The sequence below is a fragment of the Mesoplodon bidens genome (assembly GCF_964165515.1).
Source record: "Mesoplodon bidens genome assembly, chromosome: 13".
Lineage (NCBI taxonomy): Eukaryota > Metazoa > Chordata > Mammalia > Artiodactyla > Ziphiidae > Mesoplodon > Mesoplodon bidens.
The window spans coordinates 63,483,771-63,502,471 of NC_138169.1; the positions used below are offsets into that span (position 1 = coordinate 63,483,771).

At 42.2% G+C, this 18,701-nt stretch overlaps 1 protein-coding gene across 6 annotated transcripts in view; it reads left to right on the forward strand.

Moving 5' to 3' along the window:
• Positions 1-18,701, forward strand: part of KATNAL2 (katanin catalytic subunit A1 like 2) — an 88,177-nt gene that overhangs the window by 31,769 nt on the left and 37,707 nt on the right. For 4 of the 6 annotated variants that reach the window (XR_014017331.1, XM_081252550.1, XM_081252553.1 and 1 more), the window contains exons 2-4: positions 3,571-3,641; positions 16,658-16,824; positions 18,142-18,184. Coding sequence is in view for 5 of the 6 variants with exons in the window: in XM_081252550.1 (XP_081108676.1) it covers positions 3,571-3,641; positions 16,658-16,824; positions 18,142-18,184 (281 nt within the window). In the remaining variant the exon portion in view is untranslated. The remainder of the gene's footprint in view (positions 1-3,570; positions 3,642-16,657; positions 16,825-18,141; positions 18,185-18,701) is intronic. The other 2 variants (XM_081252551.1, XM_081252552.1) reach the window with 2 other exon arrangements.

The following is an 18,701-nucleotide window of genomic DNA, read 5'->3' on the forward strand; positions in this document are numbered from 1 at the left end:
TATGTTATATATTTTATTACTTCAAGGATTATAATTTTCCTTTAATCTCCTTTTCTCTTAGACTTCTGAGATCTTGATTTCATTTATTTTAGCCTGAATTCAAAGCAAAACATTAAACTAACAAAAACAACAACAAAATGTGTATAAAACTGTGATAAATAAAATGCAAATTAATTTTTTAAAAAAGCAATAACTACCTTTTGAGTGGCAGAAAACAGAATACCTTTACGTTGAAAAAGTGGTACTTACTTTACTTCCTTCACAGGCTCTTTGAAACACAGGTTGCTTCATTTATTTTCTGGCAGTCTGAATAAAAACTTATTACCTTAAGCAACAAAACTTTATTTGAATCATTTTGGATGGATATCTTTATAAAATAGTGTTTTACCTGCCTACATAAACAGCAAATATTGAACATAACTGACATTGAATCATAAGAGAATAGTGCATTCAAAAAACAAGAACAAGGGGCTTCCCTGGCAGTCCAGTGGTTAAGACTCTGCACTTCCAATGCAGGGGGCGCAGGTTCTATCCCTGGTCGGGGAACCAAGATCCCACGTGACGCATGGTGTGGCAAAAACAAACAAACAAACAAATAAATAAATATTGGGAAACTGCTATATGTCTTAAAAAAAAAAGAACAAGATGTTGTGAAAAAGGAGCAATCAGAGAATAAGAACAAGCTCTTGGAAGTTAAAAATATTATTGTCTAAATAAATTCTGTAGAGTGGTTCAAAGACAAGGCCAAGGAGGTTGCCCAGAAAATAGGAAAAAGAGACAAAGAAAAGGGACACTATAGGAGAAAAAACCTTAAAAGATCAATCCAGGTTATATCCCGTTCAATTAATAGAGGTTCTTAAAAATAAACTGGAGAAAACATAGGGGAATAATTTATCACAGAAATAATAAAAGGCATTTTCTTTTAGAACGGAAGCATGAGAATGTCCAGCTTGACAACGGCCAGCACAGTGAATGGAAAAAGGCTGGCACCAATGAAGTTGTATAATTTCAGAACACCAGAATTAAAAATAAGATTCTAAAAGCTTCCTGGGAATAAAAGATCCTTTACCTGCAAAGGAATAAGAATGTTTTGCCCTTTCAAACTATCAAATTTTTTTTTTTTTTTTTTTTTTTCTTTTTGCGGTATGCGGGCCTCTCACTGTTGTGGCCTCTCCCGTTGCGGAGCACAGGCTCCGGACGCGCATGCCCAGAGGCCATGGCTCACGGGCCCAGCCGCTCCGCGGCATGTGGGATCCTCCCAGACCGGGGCACGAACCCGTATCCCCTGCATCGGCAGGCGGACTCTCAACCACTGCGCCACCAGGGAGGCCCCAAACTATCAAATTTTTAAATAGAATAAAAACACTTTCAGGCATGCAAATTCTCAACCACATTTATCTCCGTGTACCTTTACTTTAGAGGATGTGTGCTTTACTACACCAAACCAGTGACCAGTAAAGGAGAAGACTCCATTTCTAGGGGATCCAACGCAGGAAAGTTTCAAAGGGAAATCCCTGGATGAACACCCATAGCAGGCCTAACGGTCAGCAACCTAGAGTGGAGAGGGAGGGTGGAGGCTTCAGGGAAGCCATGGCCGGGGGGAGTGTAACTGACACATTGTCTGATGTATTTGATGTGTGGAAAGTGATGTGAGGGGCCTTTAGAGGTATGTTGGGATTTGAAAATTAGCAATAGGTATATAGAAAAGTAACCAAACTTTTAAAATGAGGCAATTCTTCATTCCAAGGAAAATAATGTTGTCCAGAAATGGTAAAGTAACCACAGTACTTTTTGACTCAGCAACATTATTTACACAGTCATAATTAATGTAATCACTGCATACTGCTATAACTGTAAGGGGAGGAGAGGGTGAGAAGTCTGTAAGGCAGCTTACTGGTCATCTACCTTAACAAGAAATGAGTAGTTTAATGTCTAATATTCATATATTATGAAACAGTGATATGTTTAAAAACATGGAGGCAAATATCAGAAGAAACAGCTAAAGTAATTAAGGTTGTTGCCTCTCGGGAGTGGGGGGAGGGGGTAGTGGAGTGGGACAGAGACTATTGTTTTTCCTTAAAAATGTATAGTACTGTATTACAGGGCCACGCACACACTACAGCATGGATGAACCTTGATGACATTATGATAAGTGAAATAAGCCAGTCACAAAAGGACAAATGAGTTCCCCCTATACGAGGAACTTGGAATAGGCAAATTCACTGAGACAGGAAGTAGAATGGTGATGGCAGGGGTTAGGGGGATGGAGTTATTGTCTAAAGAATATAGAGTTTTAGGGCTTCCCTGGTGGCGCAGTGGTTGAGAGTCCGCCTGCCGATGCAGGGGACACGGGTTTGTGCCCCGGTCCGGGAAGATCCCACATGCCGCAGAGCGGCTGGGCCCTTAGCCATGGCTGCTGAGCCTGCGCGTCCAGAGCCTGTGCTCCGCAACGGGAGAGGCCACAACAGTGAGAGGCCCGCGTACCGGAAAAAAAAAAAAAAAAAAGGAGAATATAGAGTTTTAGTGGGGGAAGATAAAAAGTCCTGAAGATGGATGGTAGTGATAGTTGTGCAATTTGAATATACTTAATGCCACTAAACTGTACACTTAAAAATGGTTAAAATGGTCAATTTTATGTTATGTATATTTTATCACAATGAAAAAGCAACTTGAAATGAAAGAAAATATAGTACTATTTGATTTTTAAGTAACTATGCATTTTTAATTTTATTACATTAATTTTTAGAAAGCTTGGATGGATGCCTGAAAAATTTTTGTCATCAGTGTGTTTGTGTCTAGGTTTTATGACATAATTTGGCCCACTCTAGGGCCTTTTTTGCTTTCATCCAGTTCTTACCTGTGTTCTCCTTAGATAAATGTAAGTTATTTTCAAATAAGGGAAGTGTTAGTGAAAGTAAATATTTTCTGAATACATTTCAGGGGAATTTGAGATACCAGATAACATAATGTAGCACATTAATACTGTGAGTAAAAGTACAAATTCATCCAGTTTGAATAAGGACACTGTTATGCAGGAATGTCCCCTTTATGGCCTCTGCTACTCAGTGGATATTCTAAGTGCTCAGCTGCGGGGTCCCCCTGAATGGATTATTGGAACTCATCTCCACGTTTGTGCAGGGTCTGGGTGGGACTCCGAGTGAATTTAAGATGCAGTAGCAGGTCAGTACCTGTGATGGTACAGCTTGATTTCTGGCTCATGAGTTTATCATCACTTTCCTTCACCTGGTCCAAATAAACGTGCGTATATTTGTTTCTTTGCGGTGATGAGCAACAAAATGCCAATTAGCTTGGCAGTAAGAAGTTAACTAGTCAAGTGCAATCCCAATCGAAATCACTGTACCTTCAGTTTACAATCGAGAAGGCAGCTCTGAGAAGAAAATAACCATGGAAAACAACTTTATATATCCTTAGAGACGTCAAACTGCCTTCCAGCCTTTAAGTTACGCTTCTTGCTTTTGACAGGTTACATTTACCGTCAAGGGTTTTTTGCTATAAAAGGAGTGTTATATTTCATCGTCGTCTCACCTACATTTTCTTTTTTGTTCACAGTGCGAGATGAGGACAGAAGCACGACGGAAAACTCTTCTCATCTTGATTTTGCATTACCTCACCCGAGAAGGGTATGTTACATTACACATATCTACAGAGATGATTCCTCTCTCTCTCTGACCTCTGCTTTTCCAGATACTCACTTTTAAAAACAGTTAATAACTTTATTTTTTAGAGCAGTTTTCTATTTCCAGAAAAATCAAACAGAAAGTGCAGACAGCTCCCGTACACCAGCAATACCCCGCCCTGCCCCGTCTCCCCTGTTACTAACATCTTACACTGGTGTGGTACGTTTGTTGTAATTGATGAGTCAATATCGATATATTATTATTAGCTAAAGTCCATAGTTTACATCAGGGTTCGCTCTTGTGTTGTGCAGTTCTACGAGTTTTGACAAAGGCATAAAGTCACATATCCACCATTGTAGTATCGTACAGAATAGCTTCCCTGCCCTAAAACCTCTTGTGCCCTACCTATCCCTGCCCACCCACAGCAACCTAGACACATACTTTTTATTTTTTATTTTTTTGCGGTACGCGGGCTTCTCACGGTTGTGGCCTCTCCCGTTGCGGAGCGTAGGCTCCAGACGCACAGGCTCAGCGGCCATGGCTCACGGGCCCAGCCGCTCTGCGGCATGTGGGATCTTCCCGGACCGGGGGACGAACCCGTGTCCCCTGCATCGGGAGGCGGACTCTCAACCACTGCACCACCAGGGAAGCCCCAAGACACATACTTTATTGTCTCATTTACCTAGATATTTTTCACATTATGCATTTGAAAACTTCATTAACAAAGCTACCCAGTTCATGGGATACTTTCTCTTTCCCATTCAGGTTTGAAGATAGTGTAGGCCATTCAAAGAAGGTTTCGGGGTCCCACTGCTTGCTGGCTAATGTACATAAAGATAACATTCTTTCTCCCCAGTTTTCCTTCTCTCAGAATAAAAGTATTGCATTTCCCTGGACGACCTGTGCTCAGATCTCTTGCCTGTGCGATGCCCATTCTATAGCTGGCAGGGGGAGGAAATTTGGAATCATTTGAGTTTGGCCACCTACCTCATGTGCGAGCACTTACATGAAGGCCGCTGATATGCTGGGAGTTGCGAGAGGGAGAGAGACCACCAAGTATCCGAAGGCTACTCTTTAAAGTTTCCTTTCGTTTCAGTTTTCAGTCAGGAAGAAAATATTCAGGTTTCAGGGTTCGGGCTCAAAACTTTCAAGTCAGAGCAGTGGTTCTCAACCTGGAGAACCCCTCAGAGGACATGTGGCAACGTCTGGAGACCTCTCGGGTGGCACACTGGCATCTAGTTGGAGGAGACCAGGATGCTTCTAAACATCCTTCATAAGCAAGCGCAGGACAGCCCCAAATGTCAATCACGCCAAGATGGAGAAACCCTGCCTTAGAGCAGGAGAAACCAACCAGCTGCTGTATTTTCCCAAAAGGTTGAAAGAGCATCTTTTCCTCTGATAAACATAGTAGCTATCAGTGAACTAGGACAGCTACCATAACTAAAAGCCACATTTGAGAATCTAGTAACCCTAGTGCTGAGGTAGGAAGGAAAGCTGATGAGGGCGGGAGGGTGGGAGGCAGCTGGGGCGAGAGTGAGAGTTGGTCCTTGTTTCTTGAGCTGTGCCAGCAACAGCTGTTTTTTGCTTTGTTTTGTTTTGTTTTTTGTTTGTTTTTGCGGTACGCGGGCCTCTCACTGTTGTGGCCTCTCCCGTTGCGGAGCACAGGCTCTGGACGCGCAGGCTCAGCGGCCATGGCTCACGGGCCCAGCCACTCCACGGCGTGTGGGATCTTCCCGGACCGGGGCACGAACCCGTGTCCCCTGTATCGGCAGGCGGACTCTGAACCACTGCGTCACCAGGGAAGCCCCGCAACAGCTGTTTTAAATGAATCTAGTGCCTTCTTGAGGGGAATGACCGTTCTACGGACCTTGAGGAATTTTTCTGTTAAAGTTTAAGGGAAGTAGTATTAGGGTCCCCATTTGAAGAAATCGAGGCTCAGAGGAGTCTAGGAACTTGCCAGAAGTCTCCTGGTGCTAGGTCTCACCCCAAGAGTCTTCAGGGTCCCATTCCTCTGCTCCAGTGTGGAAGATTTAGTTTTGTTTGAGGGTCACCTCAGGAAAATCAAAATGTATGTGGGGCATATTTTATGAGTTTAAAAAAAAATGATGGCTTTTTAAAGTCAGAAAATGAAATCACTGCAACTGTATTTAAGCATTCTTTTATTATCTAAGTCATTGAAGGATTTGAATTTTTTCGCCAAAATTTCAGAGGCACTGCATTTTGGTGACCAATTACAACACTGCACTTCTGAACAAACTTTGTTATTGAGTAATTTGATTTATTTTCTCCCCTGGACTGACCATGTAAGATCTTCAATTACAAAATGTGGCCTTTTTCATAATACCTTAACATCACAATTTTGGAAATGGCCCTTTTCTCAGGGTAAATATGATGAATTGTATCGTCTTTAACACAAAAACGTTTCTCAGTCCACTTACTTTGAAACAGTTTTATCAGACAGTTCTCTTTTTGGTGTTGGGGATTTAAATTTTATTGAGAAAATGGCTCATTCTTTCCACATCACCACCAGTCTCAGACCAGAGAAATGAGTCCCTCCCCACCCCCCATGGTTGGCAGGCAGGCCAATCAGGTGATGCTCAACTGCTAAATCCACACACAGCAAGGGGGTGGAAGCGAGAGCCCAAGCAGAGAAAGGCTGACTTTGGTCCTGTCTGTGTCTTTTTTTCCCCATCTGGAATATGAGAGTGTTCCTGAAGTTGCTCCACACTGTTCACCATCCATCCATGGAAAGCAATTCCAAGGGCAGCATGGAGCTGAGTGTTTTGCTCTAAGACAGGGCTGGCGGGTTGGCGTGGTAGGGGGTGCTTCCTGGGTAAGAACACAGACTCAGGAGCCAGCCTGCCTTGGTTCAAATGCCCACTCTACTCTTTGCTAACCAGCGACCTCGGGCAAGTTACTTATTCTCTTTGTTCCTCAGTTACCTTGCTTGTAAAATGGAGTAATGGAAGATAGTATTTAAGTGTCAGGCAGATGTTATTATTATGAGGATTAAATATGTGAGATGCTTAGAATAGTGCCTGGCACAAAGTAAGCGTATATGAGTCCTTGCTATTTTTACTATGCAGGAGGTAGGAGTTGGATTTTATTCTTTTAATACCCAACCTGGTTCAGCAAAGGACTTGAAGCAGTGGGAATGTGGGTTTGGCACATTTTACATTATCTTTTGATAAAATCTCAGCTCCATTCAAAAAACCCTGAGCTAAATTACCTCAAGGCAATGTTTTCTAAGTGCATGGAACCCTGAAACAATCGTTCTGCAGAATGTTAATTGATGTAACTTTATTTTATTTTTTTATAAATTTATTTATTTTATTTATTTTTTGCTGTGTTGGGTCTTTGTTGCTGCGCGCGGACTTTCTCTAGTTGCAGCGAGTGGAGGCTACTCTTCGTTGCGGTGCGTGGGCTTCTCACTGCAGTGGCTTCTCTTGTTGCAGAGCACGGGCTCTAGGCGTGCGGGCTTCAGTAGTTGTGGCACAGGGCTCAGTAGTTGTGTCTCACAGGCTCTAGAGTGCAGGTTCAGTAGTTGTGGTGCACAGGCTTAGTTGCTCCACAGCATGTGGGATCTTCCCGGACCAGGGCTCAAACCTGTGTCGCTGCATTGGCAGGCAGATTCTTAACCACTGCACCACCAGGGAAGCCCAACTGATGTAACTTTAAAAGAGCTTATGGTCAAGTAAGTTTGGCACACATTGGGTTAAACCGGGTTAAACAGGTTCTCTTATTTCAGGACTTCTCAGATCCTCTGACTTATTAATGTGCAATGGGAATATCTGTGCTAAAGTCACAGTATTCAGGGCTTTGCAAACCAGTTTGGCCAAGGAACCCTTTTCTTCCTCAGGCCAACTTTAGGGACTAGTTTTCCATGGAACACTCTGAGAAATGCTGCCTTCATAGATTAATTGACCCTTTTAAAACCTGAACTCATCTTATAAGACCCCAACACTGTAAGCATTGTATTAATAGGTGCTTGGTAAATGTTATTTGAACAGCCATTAAAGAACTTACTAGCAGGTAGATGGGTAGAATAATTAGAAAGCGACTCAGTCGTTTACACAGGTAATTCTTTTTTTTTTTTTTTTTTTGGCTGCATTGGTTCTTCGTTGTCACGTGCGGGCTTTCTCTAGTTGCGTTGAGCGGGGGCTACTCTTCATTGCAGTGCGTGGCCTTCTCATTGCGGTGGCTTCTCTTGTTGTGGAGCACAGGCTCTAGGCACGCGGGCTCAGTAGTTGTGGCTCATGGGCTCTACAGCACAGGCTCAGTAGTTGTGGCGCACGGGCTTAGTTGCTCTGCAGCATGTGGGATCTTCCTGGCCCAGGGACCGAGCCCGTGTCCCCTGCATTGGCAGGTGGATTCTTAACCACTGCACCACCAGGGAAGTCCCTACACAGGTAATTCTTGATTTTTATTGTAATGTATTCTGTATTTCAGAAACTGTATCAGAAAGGAGAACTGTAAAAACAAAAAGACAAAAGTCAGATAGCTTTCCCTTCTCCTGCAGGTGCCTCAAGAGTTTCCTATTTACAAAGCATGCATTTCCCCTTCTTGCCACAAGATGGCCTCTTGAATCTAGAATCGATGAAAATTATACTGGAGTTGATCATTTTCCTGAGACCTGCTGGGAAAGGGACTTATGAGTGGATTATCAAGATGAAAAGTAAACTATAGGTATTTTTAAGGACATATCAGTGTCAGAAAAGTAGACCTGCCTTTAACGAAAAACTGAGAATTCACAAAGAGGACAGATTATTGTGGATTGGAATAAACAATCAGAGAAGGCTTGGTAGGGAAGGCGATGTGAGCTGGTCTTGAAAAATGTGTAGAATATGGATGGACAGATGGGATGGGCAAGGACATTCTAGGCAGGGGCACAGAGAAAGAAGGGGCAAGGCGTAAGTGGAACCACTAGGTAAACAGAAAGAGCAGAGTTCAAATGCATGAGGGAGAGTTAGTGAGATCAGACAGTGGAGGGTCATGGCTACGGGTTCTTCTAGGTCTGCACATGCATCTCCTCTGGCCTATGTCCCTGTTAACAGCCTCCCCATCTCTCCTACTCTGTCTTTCTCTTTACTGCTCATGCCATTTTTTTGAAGTCTTGTCCTGTTACTCTGTTGGTTAAGAATTTCCAGTGGTTCCTCCTGCCAACCCTATTAAGTTCAGACCTCATGCAAGCCCAAACAGTGGAATAGGAACACAGAAGCACTTCTGTTCACCTGATCAGTTAGTTTAGGAAAAATGGGGCCTGCCATCATCTATTCTTTTTTTTTTTAAACATCCTTATTGCAGTATAATTGCTTTACAACGTTGTGTTAGTTTCTGCTGTACAACAAAGTGAATCAGCCAAATGCATAGGTATATCCCCATATCCCCTCCCTCTCGCGTCTTCCTCCCACCCTCCTTATCCCACCCCTCTAGGTGGTCACAAAGCACTGAGTTGATCTCCCTGTGCTATGCAGCTGTTTCCCACTAGCTATCTATTTTACATGTAGTAATGTATATATGTCAGTGTTATTCTTTCACTTCGTCCCAGCTTACCCTTCCCCCTCCCCGTGTCCTCAGGTCCATTCTCTACGTCTGTGTCTTTATTCCTGTCCTGCCACTAGGTTCATCAGAACTTTTCTTTTTTTTTTTTTTTTTTTTTAGTTTCTGCTTTATAACAAAGTGAATCAGTTATACATATACATATGTTCCCATATCCCTTCCCTCTTGCGTCTCCCTCCCTCCCACCCTCCCTATCCCACCCCTCCAGGCGGTCACAAAGCACCGAGCTGATCTCCCTGTGCTATGCGGCTGCTTCCCACTATCTATCTACCTTACGTTTGGTAGTGTATACATGTCCATGCCTCTCTCTCGCTTTGTCACAGCTTACCCTTCCCCCTCCCCATATCCTCAAGTCCTTTCTCAAGTAGGTCTGTGTCTTTATTCCTGTTTTACCCCTAGGTTCTTCATGACATTTTTTTTCTTAAATTCCATATATATGGGTTAGCATACGGTATTTGTCTTTCTCTTTCTGACTTACTTTTTTTTTTTTAGATTCCATATATCTGTGTTACCATACAGTATTTGTTTTTCTCTTTCTGACTTACTTCACTCTGTATGACAGACTCTAGGTCCATCTACCTCACTACAAATAACTCAATTTCGTTCCTTTTTATGGCTGAGTAATATTCCACTGTATATATGTGTCACATCTTCTTTATCCATTCATCTGTATATGGACACTTAGCTTGCTTCCATGTTCCGGCTATTGTAAATAGTGCTGCAATGAACGTTGTTGTACATGACTCTTTTTGAACTATGGTTTTCTCAGGGTATATGCCCAGTAGTAGGATTGCTAGGTCATATGGTAGTTCTGTTTTTAGTTTTTTAAGGAACCTCCATAGTGTTCTCCATAGTGGCTGTATCAATTTACATTCCCATCAGCAGTGCAACAGGGTTCCCTTTTCTCCACACCCTCTCCAGAATTTACTGTTTGTAGTTTTGATGATGGCCATTCTGACCCGTGTGAGGTGATACCTCATTGTGGTTTTGATTTGCATTTCTCTAATGATTAGTGATGCTGAGCATCCTTTCATGTGTTTGTTGGCAATCTGTATGTCTTCTTTGGAGAAATGTCTGTTTAGGTCTTCTGCCCATTTTTGGATTGGGTTGTTTGTTTTTTTGATATTGAGCTGCATGAGCTGCTTGTATATTTTGGAGATTAATCCTCTGTCAGTTGCTTCATTTGCAAATATTTTCTCCCATTCTGAGGGCTGTCTTTTCATCTTGTTTATGGTTTCCTTTGCTGTGCAAAAACTATTAAGTTTCATTAGGTCCCATTTGTTTATTTTTGTTTTTATTTCCATTTCTCTAGGAGGTGGGTCAAAAAGAATCTTGCGGTGATTTATGTCATAGAGTGTTCCTCCTATGTTTTGCCCTAAGAATTTTATAATGTCTGGCCTTACATTTAGGTCTTTAATCCATTTTGAGTTTATTTTTGTGTATGGTGTTAGGGAGTGCTCTAATTTCATTCTTTTACATGTAGTGATCCAGTTTTCCCAGCACCACTTATTGAAGAGGCTGTCTTTCCTCCATTGTATATTCTTGCCTCCTTTATCAAAGATAAGGTGACCATATGTGCCTGGGTTTATCTCTGGGCTTTCTGTCCTCTTCCACTGATCTATATTTCTGTTTTTGTGCCAGTACCATACTGTCTTGATTACTGTAGCTTTGTAGTATAGGTTGAAGTCAGGGAGCCTGATTCCTCCAGTTCCGTTTTTCTTTCTCAAGATTGCTTTGGCTATTCGGGGTCTTTTGTGTTTCCATACAAATTGTGAAATTTTTTGTTCTACCTCTGTGAAAAATGCCATTGGTAGTTTGATAGGGATTGCATTGAATCTGTAGATTGCTTTGGGTAGTATAGTCATTTTCACAATGTTGATTCTTCCAATCCAAGAACATGGTATATCTCTCCATCTGTTTGTATCATCTTTAACTTCTTTCATCAGTGTCTTATAGTTTTCTGCATAGAGGTCATTTGTCTCCTTAGGTAGGTTTATTCCTAAGTATTTAATTCTTTTTGTTGCAGTGGTAAATGGGAGTGTTTCCTTAATTTCTCTTTCAGATTTTTCATCATTAATGTATAGGAATGCAAGAGATTTCTGTGCATTTTGTATCCTGCTACTTTACCAAATTCATTGATTAGCTCTAGTAGTTTTCTGGTAGCATCTTTAGGATTCTCTATGTACAGTATCATGTCATCTGCAAACAGTGACAATTTTACTTCTTTTCCGATTTGGATTCCTTTTATTTCTTTTTCTTCTCTGATTGCTGTGGCTAAAACTTCCAAAACTATGTTGAAAAATAGTGGTGAGAGTGGGTAACCTTGTCTTTTTCCAGATTTTAGAGGAAATGGTTTCAGTTTTTCACCATTGAGAATGATGTTGGCTGTGGGTTTGTCATATATGGCCTTTATTATGCTGAGGTAAGTTACCTCTATGCCTACTTTCTGGAGACTTTTTATCATAAATGGGTGTTGAATTTTGTCAAAAGCTTTTTCTGCATCTATTGAGATTATCATATGGTTTTTTTTTTTTGTTTGTTTGTTTTTTTGCGGTATGCGGGCCTCTCACTGTTGTGGCCTCTCCCATTGCGGAGCACAGGCTCCGGATGCGCAGGCCCAGCGGCCATGGCTCACGGGCCCAGCCGCTCCGCGGCATATGGGATCCTCCCAGACCGGGGCACGAACCCGTATCCCCTGCATCGGCAGGCGGACTCTCAACCACTGCGCCACCAGGGAGGCCCTATCATATGGTTTTTATCCTTCAGTTTGTTAATATGGTTTATCACATTGATTGATTTGCGTATATTGAAGAATCCTTGCATTCCTGGGATAAACCCCACTTGATCATGGTGTATGATCCAGTGTATGATCCTTTTAATGTGCTGTTGGATTCTGTTTGCTAGTACTTTGTTGAGGATTTTTGCATCTGTGTTCATCAGAGATATTGGCCTGTAGTTTTCTTTCTTTGTGACATCTTTGTCTGGTTTTGGTATCAGGGTGATGGTGGCCTCGTAGAATGAGTTGGGAGTGTTCCTTCCTCTGCTATATTTTTGAAGAGTTTGAGAAGGATAGGTGTTAGCTCTTCTCTAAATGTTTGATAGAATTCGCCTATGAAGCCATCTGGTCCTGGGCTTTTGTTTGTTCAAAGATTTTTAATCACAGTTTCAATATCAGTGCGTGCGATCGGTCTGTTTATATTTTCTATTTCTTCCTGGTTCAGTCTCGGAAGGTTGTGGTTTTCTAAGAATTGGTCTATTTCTTCCACGTTGTCCATTTTATTGGCATATAGTTGCTTATAAATCTCTCCTGATCCTTTGTATTTCTGCAGTGTCAGTTGTTACTTCTCCTTTTTCATTTCTAATTCTATTGATTTGAGTCTTCTCCCTTTTTTCTTGATGATTCTGGCTAATGGTGTATCAATTTTGTTTATCTTCTCAAAGAACCAGCTTTTAGTTTTATTGATCTTTGCTATCATTTCTTTCCTTTCTTTTTCATTTAGTTCTGATCTTTATGATTTCTTTCCTTCTGCTAACTTTGGGGTTTTTTTTTTTTTCTTTCTCTAATTGCTTTAGGTGTAAGGTTAGGTTGTTTATTTGAGGTTTTTCTTGTTTCTTGAGGTAGGACTGTATTGCTATAAACTTCCCTGTTAGAACTGCTTTTGCTGCATCCCATAGGTTTTGGGTTGTCGTGTTTTTTTTTAATTATCTTTTTTTTTTTTGCGGTACGCGGGCCTCTCACTGTTGTGGCCTCTCCCGTTGCGTAGCGCAGGCTCCAGACGCGCAGGCTCAGCGGCCATGGCTCACTGGCCCAGCCGCTCCGCGGTATGTGGGATATTCCCGGACCAGGTCACGAATCCGTGTCCCCTGCATCAGCAGGCGGACTCTCAACCACTGCCCCACCAGGGAAGCCCGGGTTGTCGTGTTTTCATTGCCATTTGTTTCTGGGTATTTTTTGATTTCCTCTTTGATTTCTTCAATGATCTCTTGGTTATTTAGTAGCATGTTGTTTAGCCTCTTGTGTTGGTATTTTTTACAGTTTTTTTTCCTGTAATTGATAACTAGTCTCATAGCGTTGTGGTCAGAATAAATACTTAATATGATTTCAATTTTCTTAAATTTACGAAGGCTTGATTTGTGACCCAAGATGTGGTCTGTCCTGGAGAATGTTCCATGAGCACTTGAGAAGAAAGTGTATTCTGTTGTTTTTGGATGGAATGTCCTATAAATATCAATTAAGTCCATCTTGTTTAATGTGTCATTCAAAGCTTGTGTTTCCTTATTTATTTTCATTTTGGATGGTGAAAATGGGGTGTTAAAGTCCCCTACTATTATTGTGTTACTGTCAGTTTCCTCTTTTATGGCTGTTAGCATCTGCCTTATGTGTTGAGGTACTCCTACGTTGGGTGCATAAATATTTACAATTGTTATATCTTCTTCTTGGCTTGATCCCTTGATCCTTTGATCATTACATAGCGTCCTTCTTTGTCTCTTGTAATAGTCTTTATTTTAAAGTCTATTTTGTCTGATATGAGAATTGCTACTCCAGCTTTCTTTTGATTTCCATTTGCATGGAATATCTTTTTCCATTCCCTCACTTTCAGTCTGTATGTGTCCCTAGGTCTGAAGTGGCTCTCTTGTAGACAGTATATACACGGGTCTTGTTTTTGTATCCATTTAGCCAGTTTATGTCTTTTGGTTGGAGCATTTAATCCATTTACATTTAAGGTAATTGTCAATATATATGTTCCTATTACCACTTTCTTAATTGTTTTGGGTTTGTTTTTGCAGGGTGGAATTTAGGTAGGGGTGGGGTTTAGGGTGGGGTGGGACCTAGGCAGGTGGGAGGTGATGTTTGAGCATGGGGCGGGGCCTAGGCTCAGGACCCATGCAGCCAGAAAAGGCCTTTGGGGTGGGGCCTTGGGGGTGGGGCCTAGGCGGGGCGACATTCAAGCATTGGGCGGGGCCTCTGCTTAGGACCTGCTGGGAAAGGGAGAGGCAGCACGTGGAAAGGAGGGCCTGTGGAGTGTGGAGTTCCGGAGTTTGAAGGTAGGGCCCTGGGTGAGGGTGTGTGGGTGGGGTTTAGGCCCAGAGCGTTGGAGGGGGTCTCCGAGTGTAGAGGTGTGGCCCTGGGTGGGGGTGTATGGGCAGGGCTTGGGCTCTGTGCAGCAGGAGGGAGGCTCCGAGGGCAGAGGATTAGGCCCGGGAGCCCAACAGGCTTCCCGGTGCCTAAGTGGACAGGGAAAGAGCTGGCCCCGTTCCCTTCCATTCCTTCATGCCCCTCCCCCACCATCTCCCCCAGGGTCTCCCCCGTCGCCGCTGTACACCTAACTGTGGGTGGGTCCCTCTGGGTGTAGGAACTCTTCCCCTCCCCCAGCCACCCCTCAGGGGTGCCGGTCCCGGAGGTCTGGCCTTTACTTTTGCTCCCCCTTCCTTCCCTCCCACTCCCTCAGGACCCACGTGGCTGGAGGGACCTAGGTGAGCAGAGGATCAGGCCCGGGATCTCAGCAGCTTTCTGGGGGCCCAAGTGGGCAGGGGAAACCTGGCCATGCTCCCTTTGGATCCTCTGCCCTCCCAGTGTTTCCCAGTTTCCCCCTTTGGGCGTGGGATCCCTTCCCCTCCCCAGCCGCCCCTCGGGCACCATTCCCGTCCCGCCTCCACTTCCCCTTCCCCTGCACTCCCCCCACGCCCCACGTCCTACCTGGTTGCTGGGGGTTCCTCCCGTCCCCTTAGGTGTCTATGGTCCCCCTCAGGTGCCTGGTAGGTGCCCTAGTTGTGAGGAGACGCGAATTCCGAATCCTCCTAATACGCCATCTTGACTCCGCCCCCCATCATGTATTCTTATAATTTTTGTTTAAGTCAAAACCCTATGATCGGGAGGGAGACGCAAGAGGGAAGAGATATGGGGATATATGTATATGTATAACTGATTAACTTTGTTATAAAGCAGAAACTAACACACCATTGTAAAGCAGTTATACTCCAATAAAGATGTTAAAAAAAAAAAAAGAAAAAAAACTCCCCCCCCAAAAAACAAAAAAAACCCCTATGATCCTGGGAAGAGTTCAGAATGTAATGTGATGTCAGCATCTTTATATTGCTGACAATAAAAGCAATCTTTATATATACAAGCAATCTATAGTGTAGACTCCCATCTTCCTTTTTTTTTTTTTTAAACAAGTGCATATATGTAAGTATATGTGTTTTTAGTCATTTACAAAATGTTTGGAAAGAGAAAATGTAAACAGTCATTATCTCTGAGTAGTGGAATGTTCTTTTGACTCATCTGTATTTTCTAGTGTTTTCTTAAATGAACATGTATTACATCATACTAAACAAAAAGTATTAATAAAAAATGTATTTAGTTTTTCTCTCTGTAAAATGGTGATTAAGACATCGGGTAGAAGCATGGTGAGCCATTAATAAGTATAGAAGCTGACAGACTACAGTCAGTTGATGTTTGCAAATTCTTTAAAATTAGCAAGGTCATTGGAAATAGCCACGGCAACCTCTTTCAAGGAAGTCCAATCTTCTAACTGATCTGAATCTGGGACAGGGAAGGAAGCATAATAAAAAAAAAGTTTTCTCCTCTACCTTCCCAGATTTGAAATCAAAGAGAAAGAACTCTAACTGCAATGAGAATTCTTAATCTGAGGTCCTTGGATGAGCTCCTGGAATTGTATGCTAATTTGTGCATATTGCACATTTTTCAGCAGAGAATTTTTGGTTTTAAAAGAAGTTAGGGACTCAGATTAAAACCAGAGAGTTTTTTCACTTTCAGAGGATTGTGAGACAAGGAGCTTGCCTTCAGTGCTAAGACCACTTAAGTCAGATGGCCTTACAACTGACCACGTTAAAAATGAGTGAGAAACCCATGGTGATGACACTACATGCATGCAGAGGCACCTGGTAGTATAATCTGTGACTGATGAAGAAATTATCAGAAATACAATACATCCAAGTAGATGACATCTTCTTATACTAATTTTCCTCGGTGATATTGATCAACATATTTTTGGAATTCCCTTTAGAGCACATGACATATTCTTTTGAGTTGCCTCAATGATGGCAAGTCTTGCCTGTTGGGGTTGAACTGGGGTTTTATCAATTGTCAAATGTTACCTAAAATGAATACTGGTAAATAAAGAAGTAATCAAGTTGGGCAAATAATCATCTTTGGCTAAAAATGAGTAAAAGTAAATTACAAGACATTTTCTTAGTTTATTTACTTATTTGACTTTTAAGTACTTCCAAAATGTTTTGAAAGACAGTATTTGGATTTACTTAACCTATGTGGGGCTTCTTTCTCTATAGGCAAACCTCATGTATTCTAGTTTTCATTTGATGTACTCTTTAATTATAAGCTTTCTATTTGTATTGAGTCTCCTTGGACTTATGATGCCTGTTTGCCTTTATTGTTTTTACCTAGAGTTAATTTTTTCTTTCTTCTGTGAAATGGCCAGATATATTGATGCAGCCAATGCTTTGGAGCAAGAAACTAAACTGGGGTTACGACGCTTTGAAGTTTGTGACAACGTTGATCTTGAAACTATTTTGATGGAATACGAGAGCTATTATTTTGTAAAATTTCAGAAATACCCCAAAATTGTCAAAAAGGCATCAGACACAGGTATCTTTAAGTTTCGTGTTTCTTCCTCATTTTATTTCCAGATAGATGATGTCCCCCACCCTACACTGAAGGAATAGACCAGAAGGATTGTGTAGCCTCTCTTAGATCCAGTGCAGACAACTTAAACATGACATCTGGGACATCTGGACATTGACGTCCCTTTTGTCACGTTGGCATTTGTTTGAGGGCTGTATGATTTAGGGCAGTGAAAGCAAAACCCCAGTGTGTCACAGTACTTTTTAGAAGATCAACATTACTTTCATTTCTTTAGAGATGAAAAGAGCTGTTGGAAGACAATAAATGACAGAAGACTTCTTTTCTTGTTGGGAAGACCTATTATCTATCTTGAAAATAACATGAAAATGAGTATTGGTGAGGCTAATAGCTCATGTATAGATAATGAAATGCTTTTGAAAGCCATCAATCCAGATAATGATCAATATAATGCAAAGACCCAGTATAGGTTAACAGTCAAGGAGGCTGGCTGGAGGAAAGATCTAAAGTTAAGGCCCTGTGTTTTGTAGTGACATTGACTTAGAAGTCTGTAAGTGGGGGAAGTAGTTATAAACCAAGGGAGATCATTCCTGTTTACAAGGCACTTGTTAAGCCACAGACTTTAACGTTTCATGTGGGGACCAGGAAACTAAGAGGAATATCAATTAAAAATGGCCAGCACTGAATCTCAGAGCTGGAGGTGTTCCGAGAGGGTGGTGTTTTATCTGAGCTCCCTTTCCAATGCAGGGTTCAAAGCTCCACATCCTTGGCTGGTTGTTGGATCTGGGTTTTGGCAGAAAATGCACTGACTCCTAACCACTGGGCCACCAGGACTGTTATTGACATGATCTGATATCTAGAATGCTAGTTCTAGCTTGGAACCACACTCTCCTGGGGTATTGGACACAATGTCTTTTTTTTTTTTTAAGGTAAACAGGCAGAATAGACTGGTAAGTGTTCCCTGCCAGGCTCATGCAATCATCCTGGTGTCCCAGGGACCACAGCAAAATGGTGTCAAGTTCATGAAAACTTAATAAAATGGTAACTGTAAAGCTAGCCCATTGGAGGTGCACTGAGTCTGTGGTCTCCAACATGTTTAATATCTGAGGTCTTTGGGGTCCTTGGGTGGAAATGCTTGGGAAGCATGGGCTTCTTTCTCTTCGCCGGTAGTTAATTCCACTCCTCTCTGGATGAGAATAGGTTAGAGTTTCTGGATGTAGCACAAATTTTAAGAACAATGTAAAAGGACAAACATACCTGAAAAATCACTTTCTCTTAAAAATTAAATCTTTCCTTTTCCTCCCAATATTTGTTTTGTCACAGCAGAAAATAATTTACCACAAAGAAGTGGAGGGAAGACCAGAAGGTAAAGTAAATGGTAATTCATCTTGACCAACTCAACTCTAGGAGTTTGTGGGATCTGTTTCCAGAAGATTCTCTCGTGCAGCTCCATATCTGCCTACCAGCAATACCAGACTGTGGTCCTGTGACCTTGGTGGGCCCAGCCATGGGTTCCCCTCTTGTCACAGATGTTCAGGACACGGACCAACGACTGTTGGTTCTCTGGTTTTACCACAAAGAATTGCATCCACTGATGCTCCGTCTTTCTAGGCTGGGTGGTATGAAAAGTATGGACCTCAGAGATTAAAAGACCCATGTTCAGCTCCCAGCTCTGCCACTTACAAGCTTGGAGCAGGAGTTTGACATATAGTGAGTTCCTGCCACATAGTAAGCACCCAAGAGCTATAATTTTCCCTTTTCACATCGTACCTGTCATTGCTTTGTGCACTCCAGATCACATGTCCTGACTGTCTGAAGGGAATCAGGTCTATCTTTTCCTCTCCTTTTCTCATGCTCACCTTATATTTCTTTCTCCAGCTTCT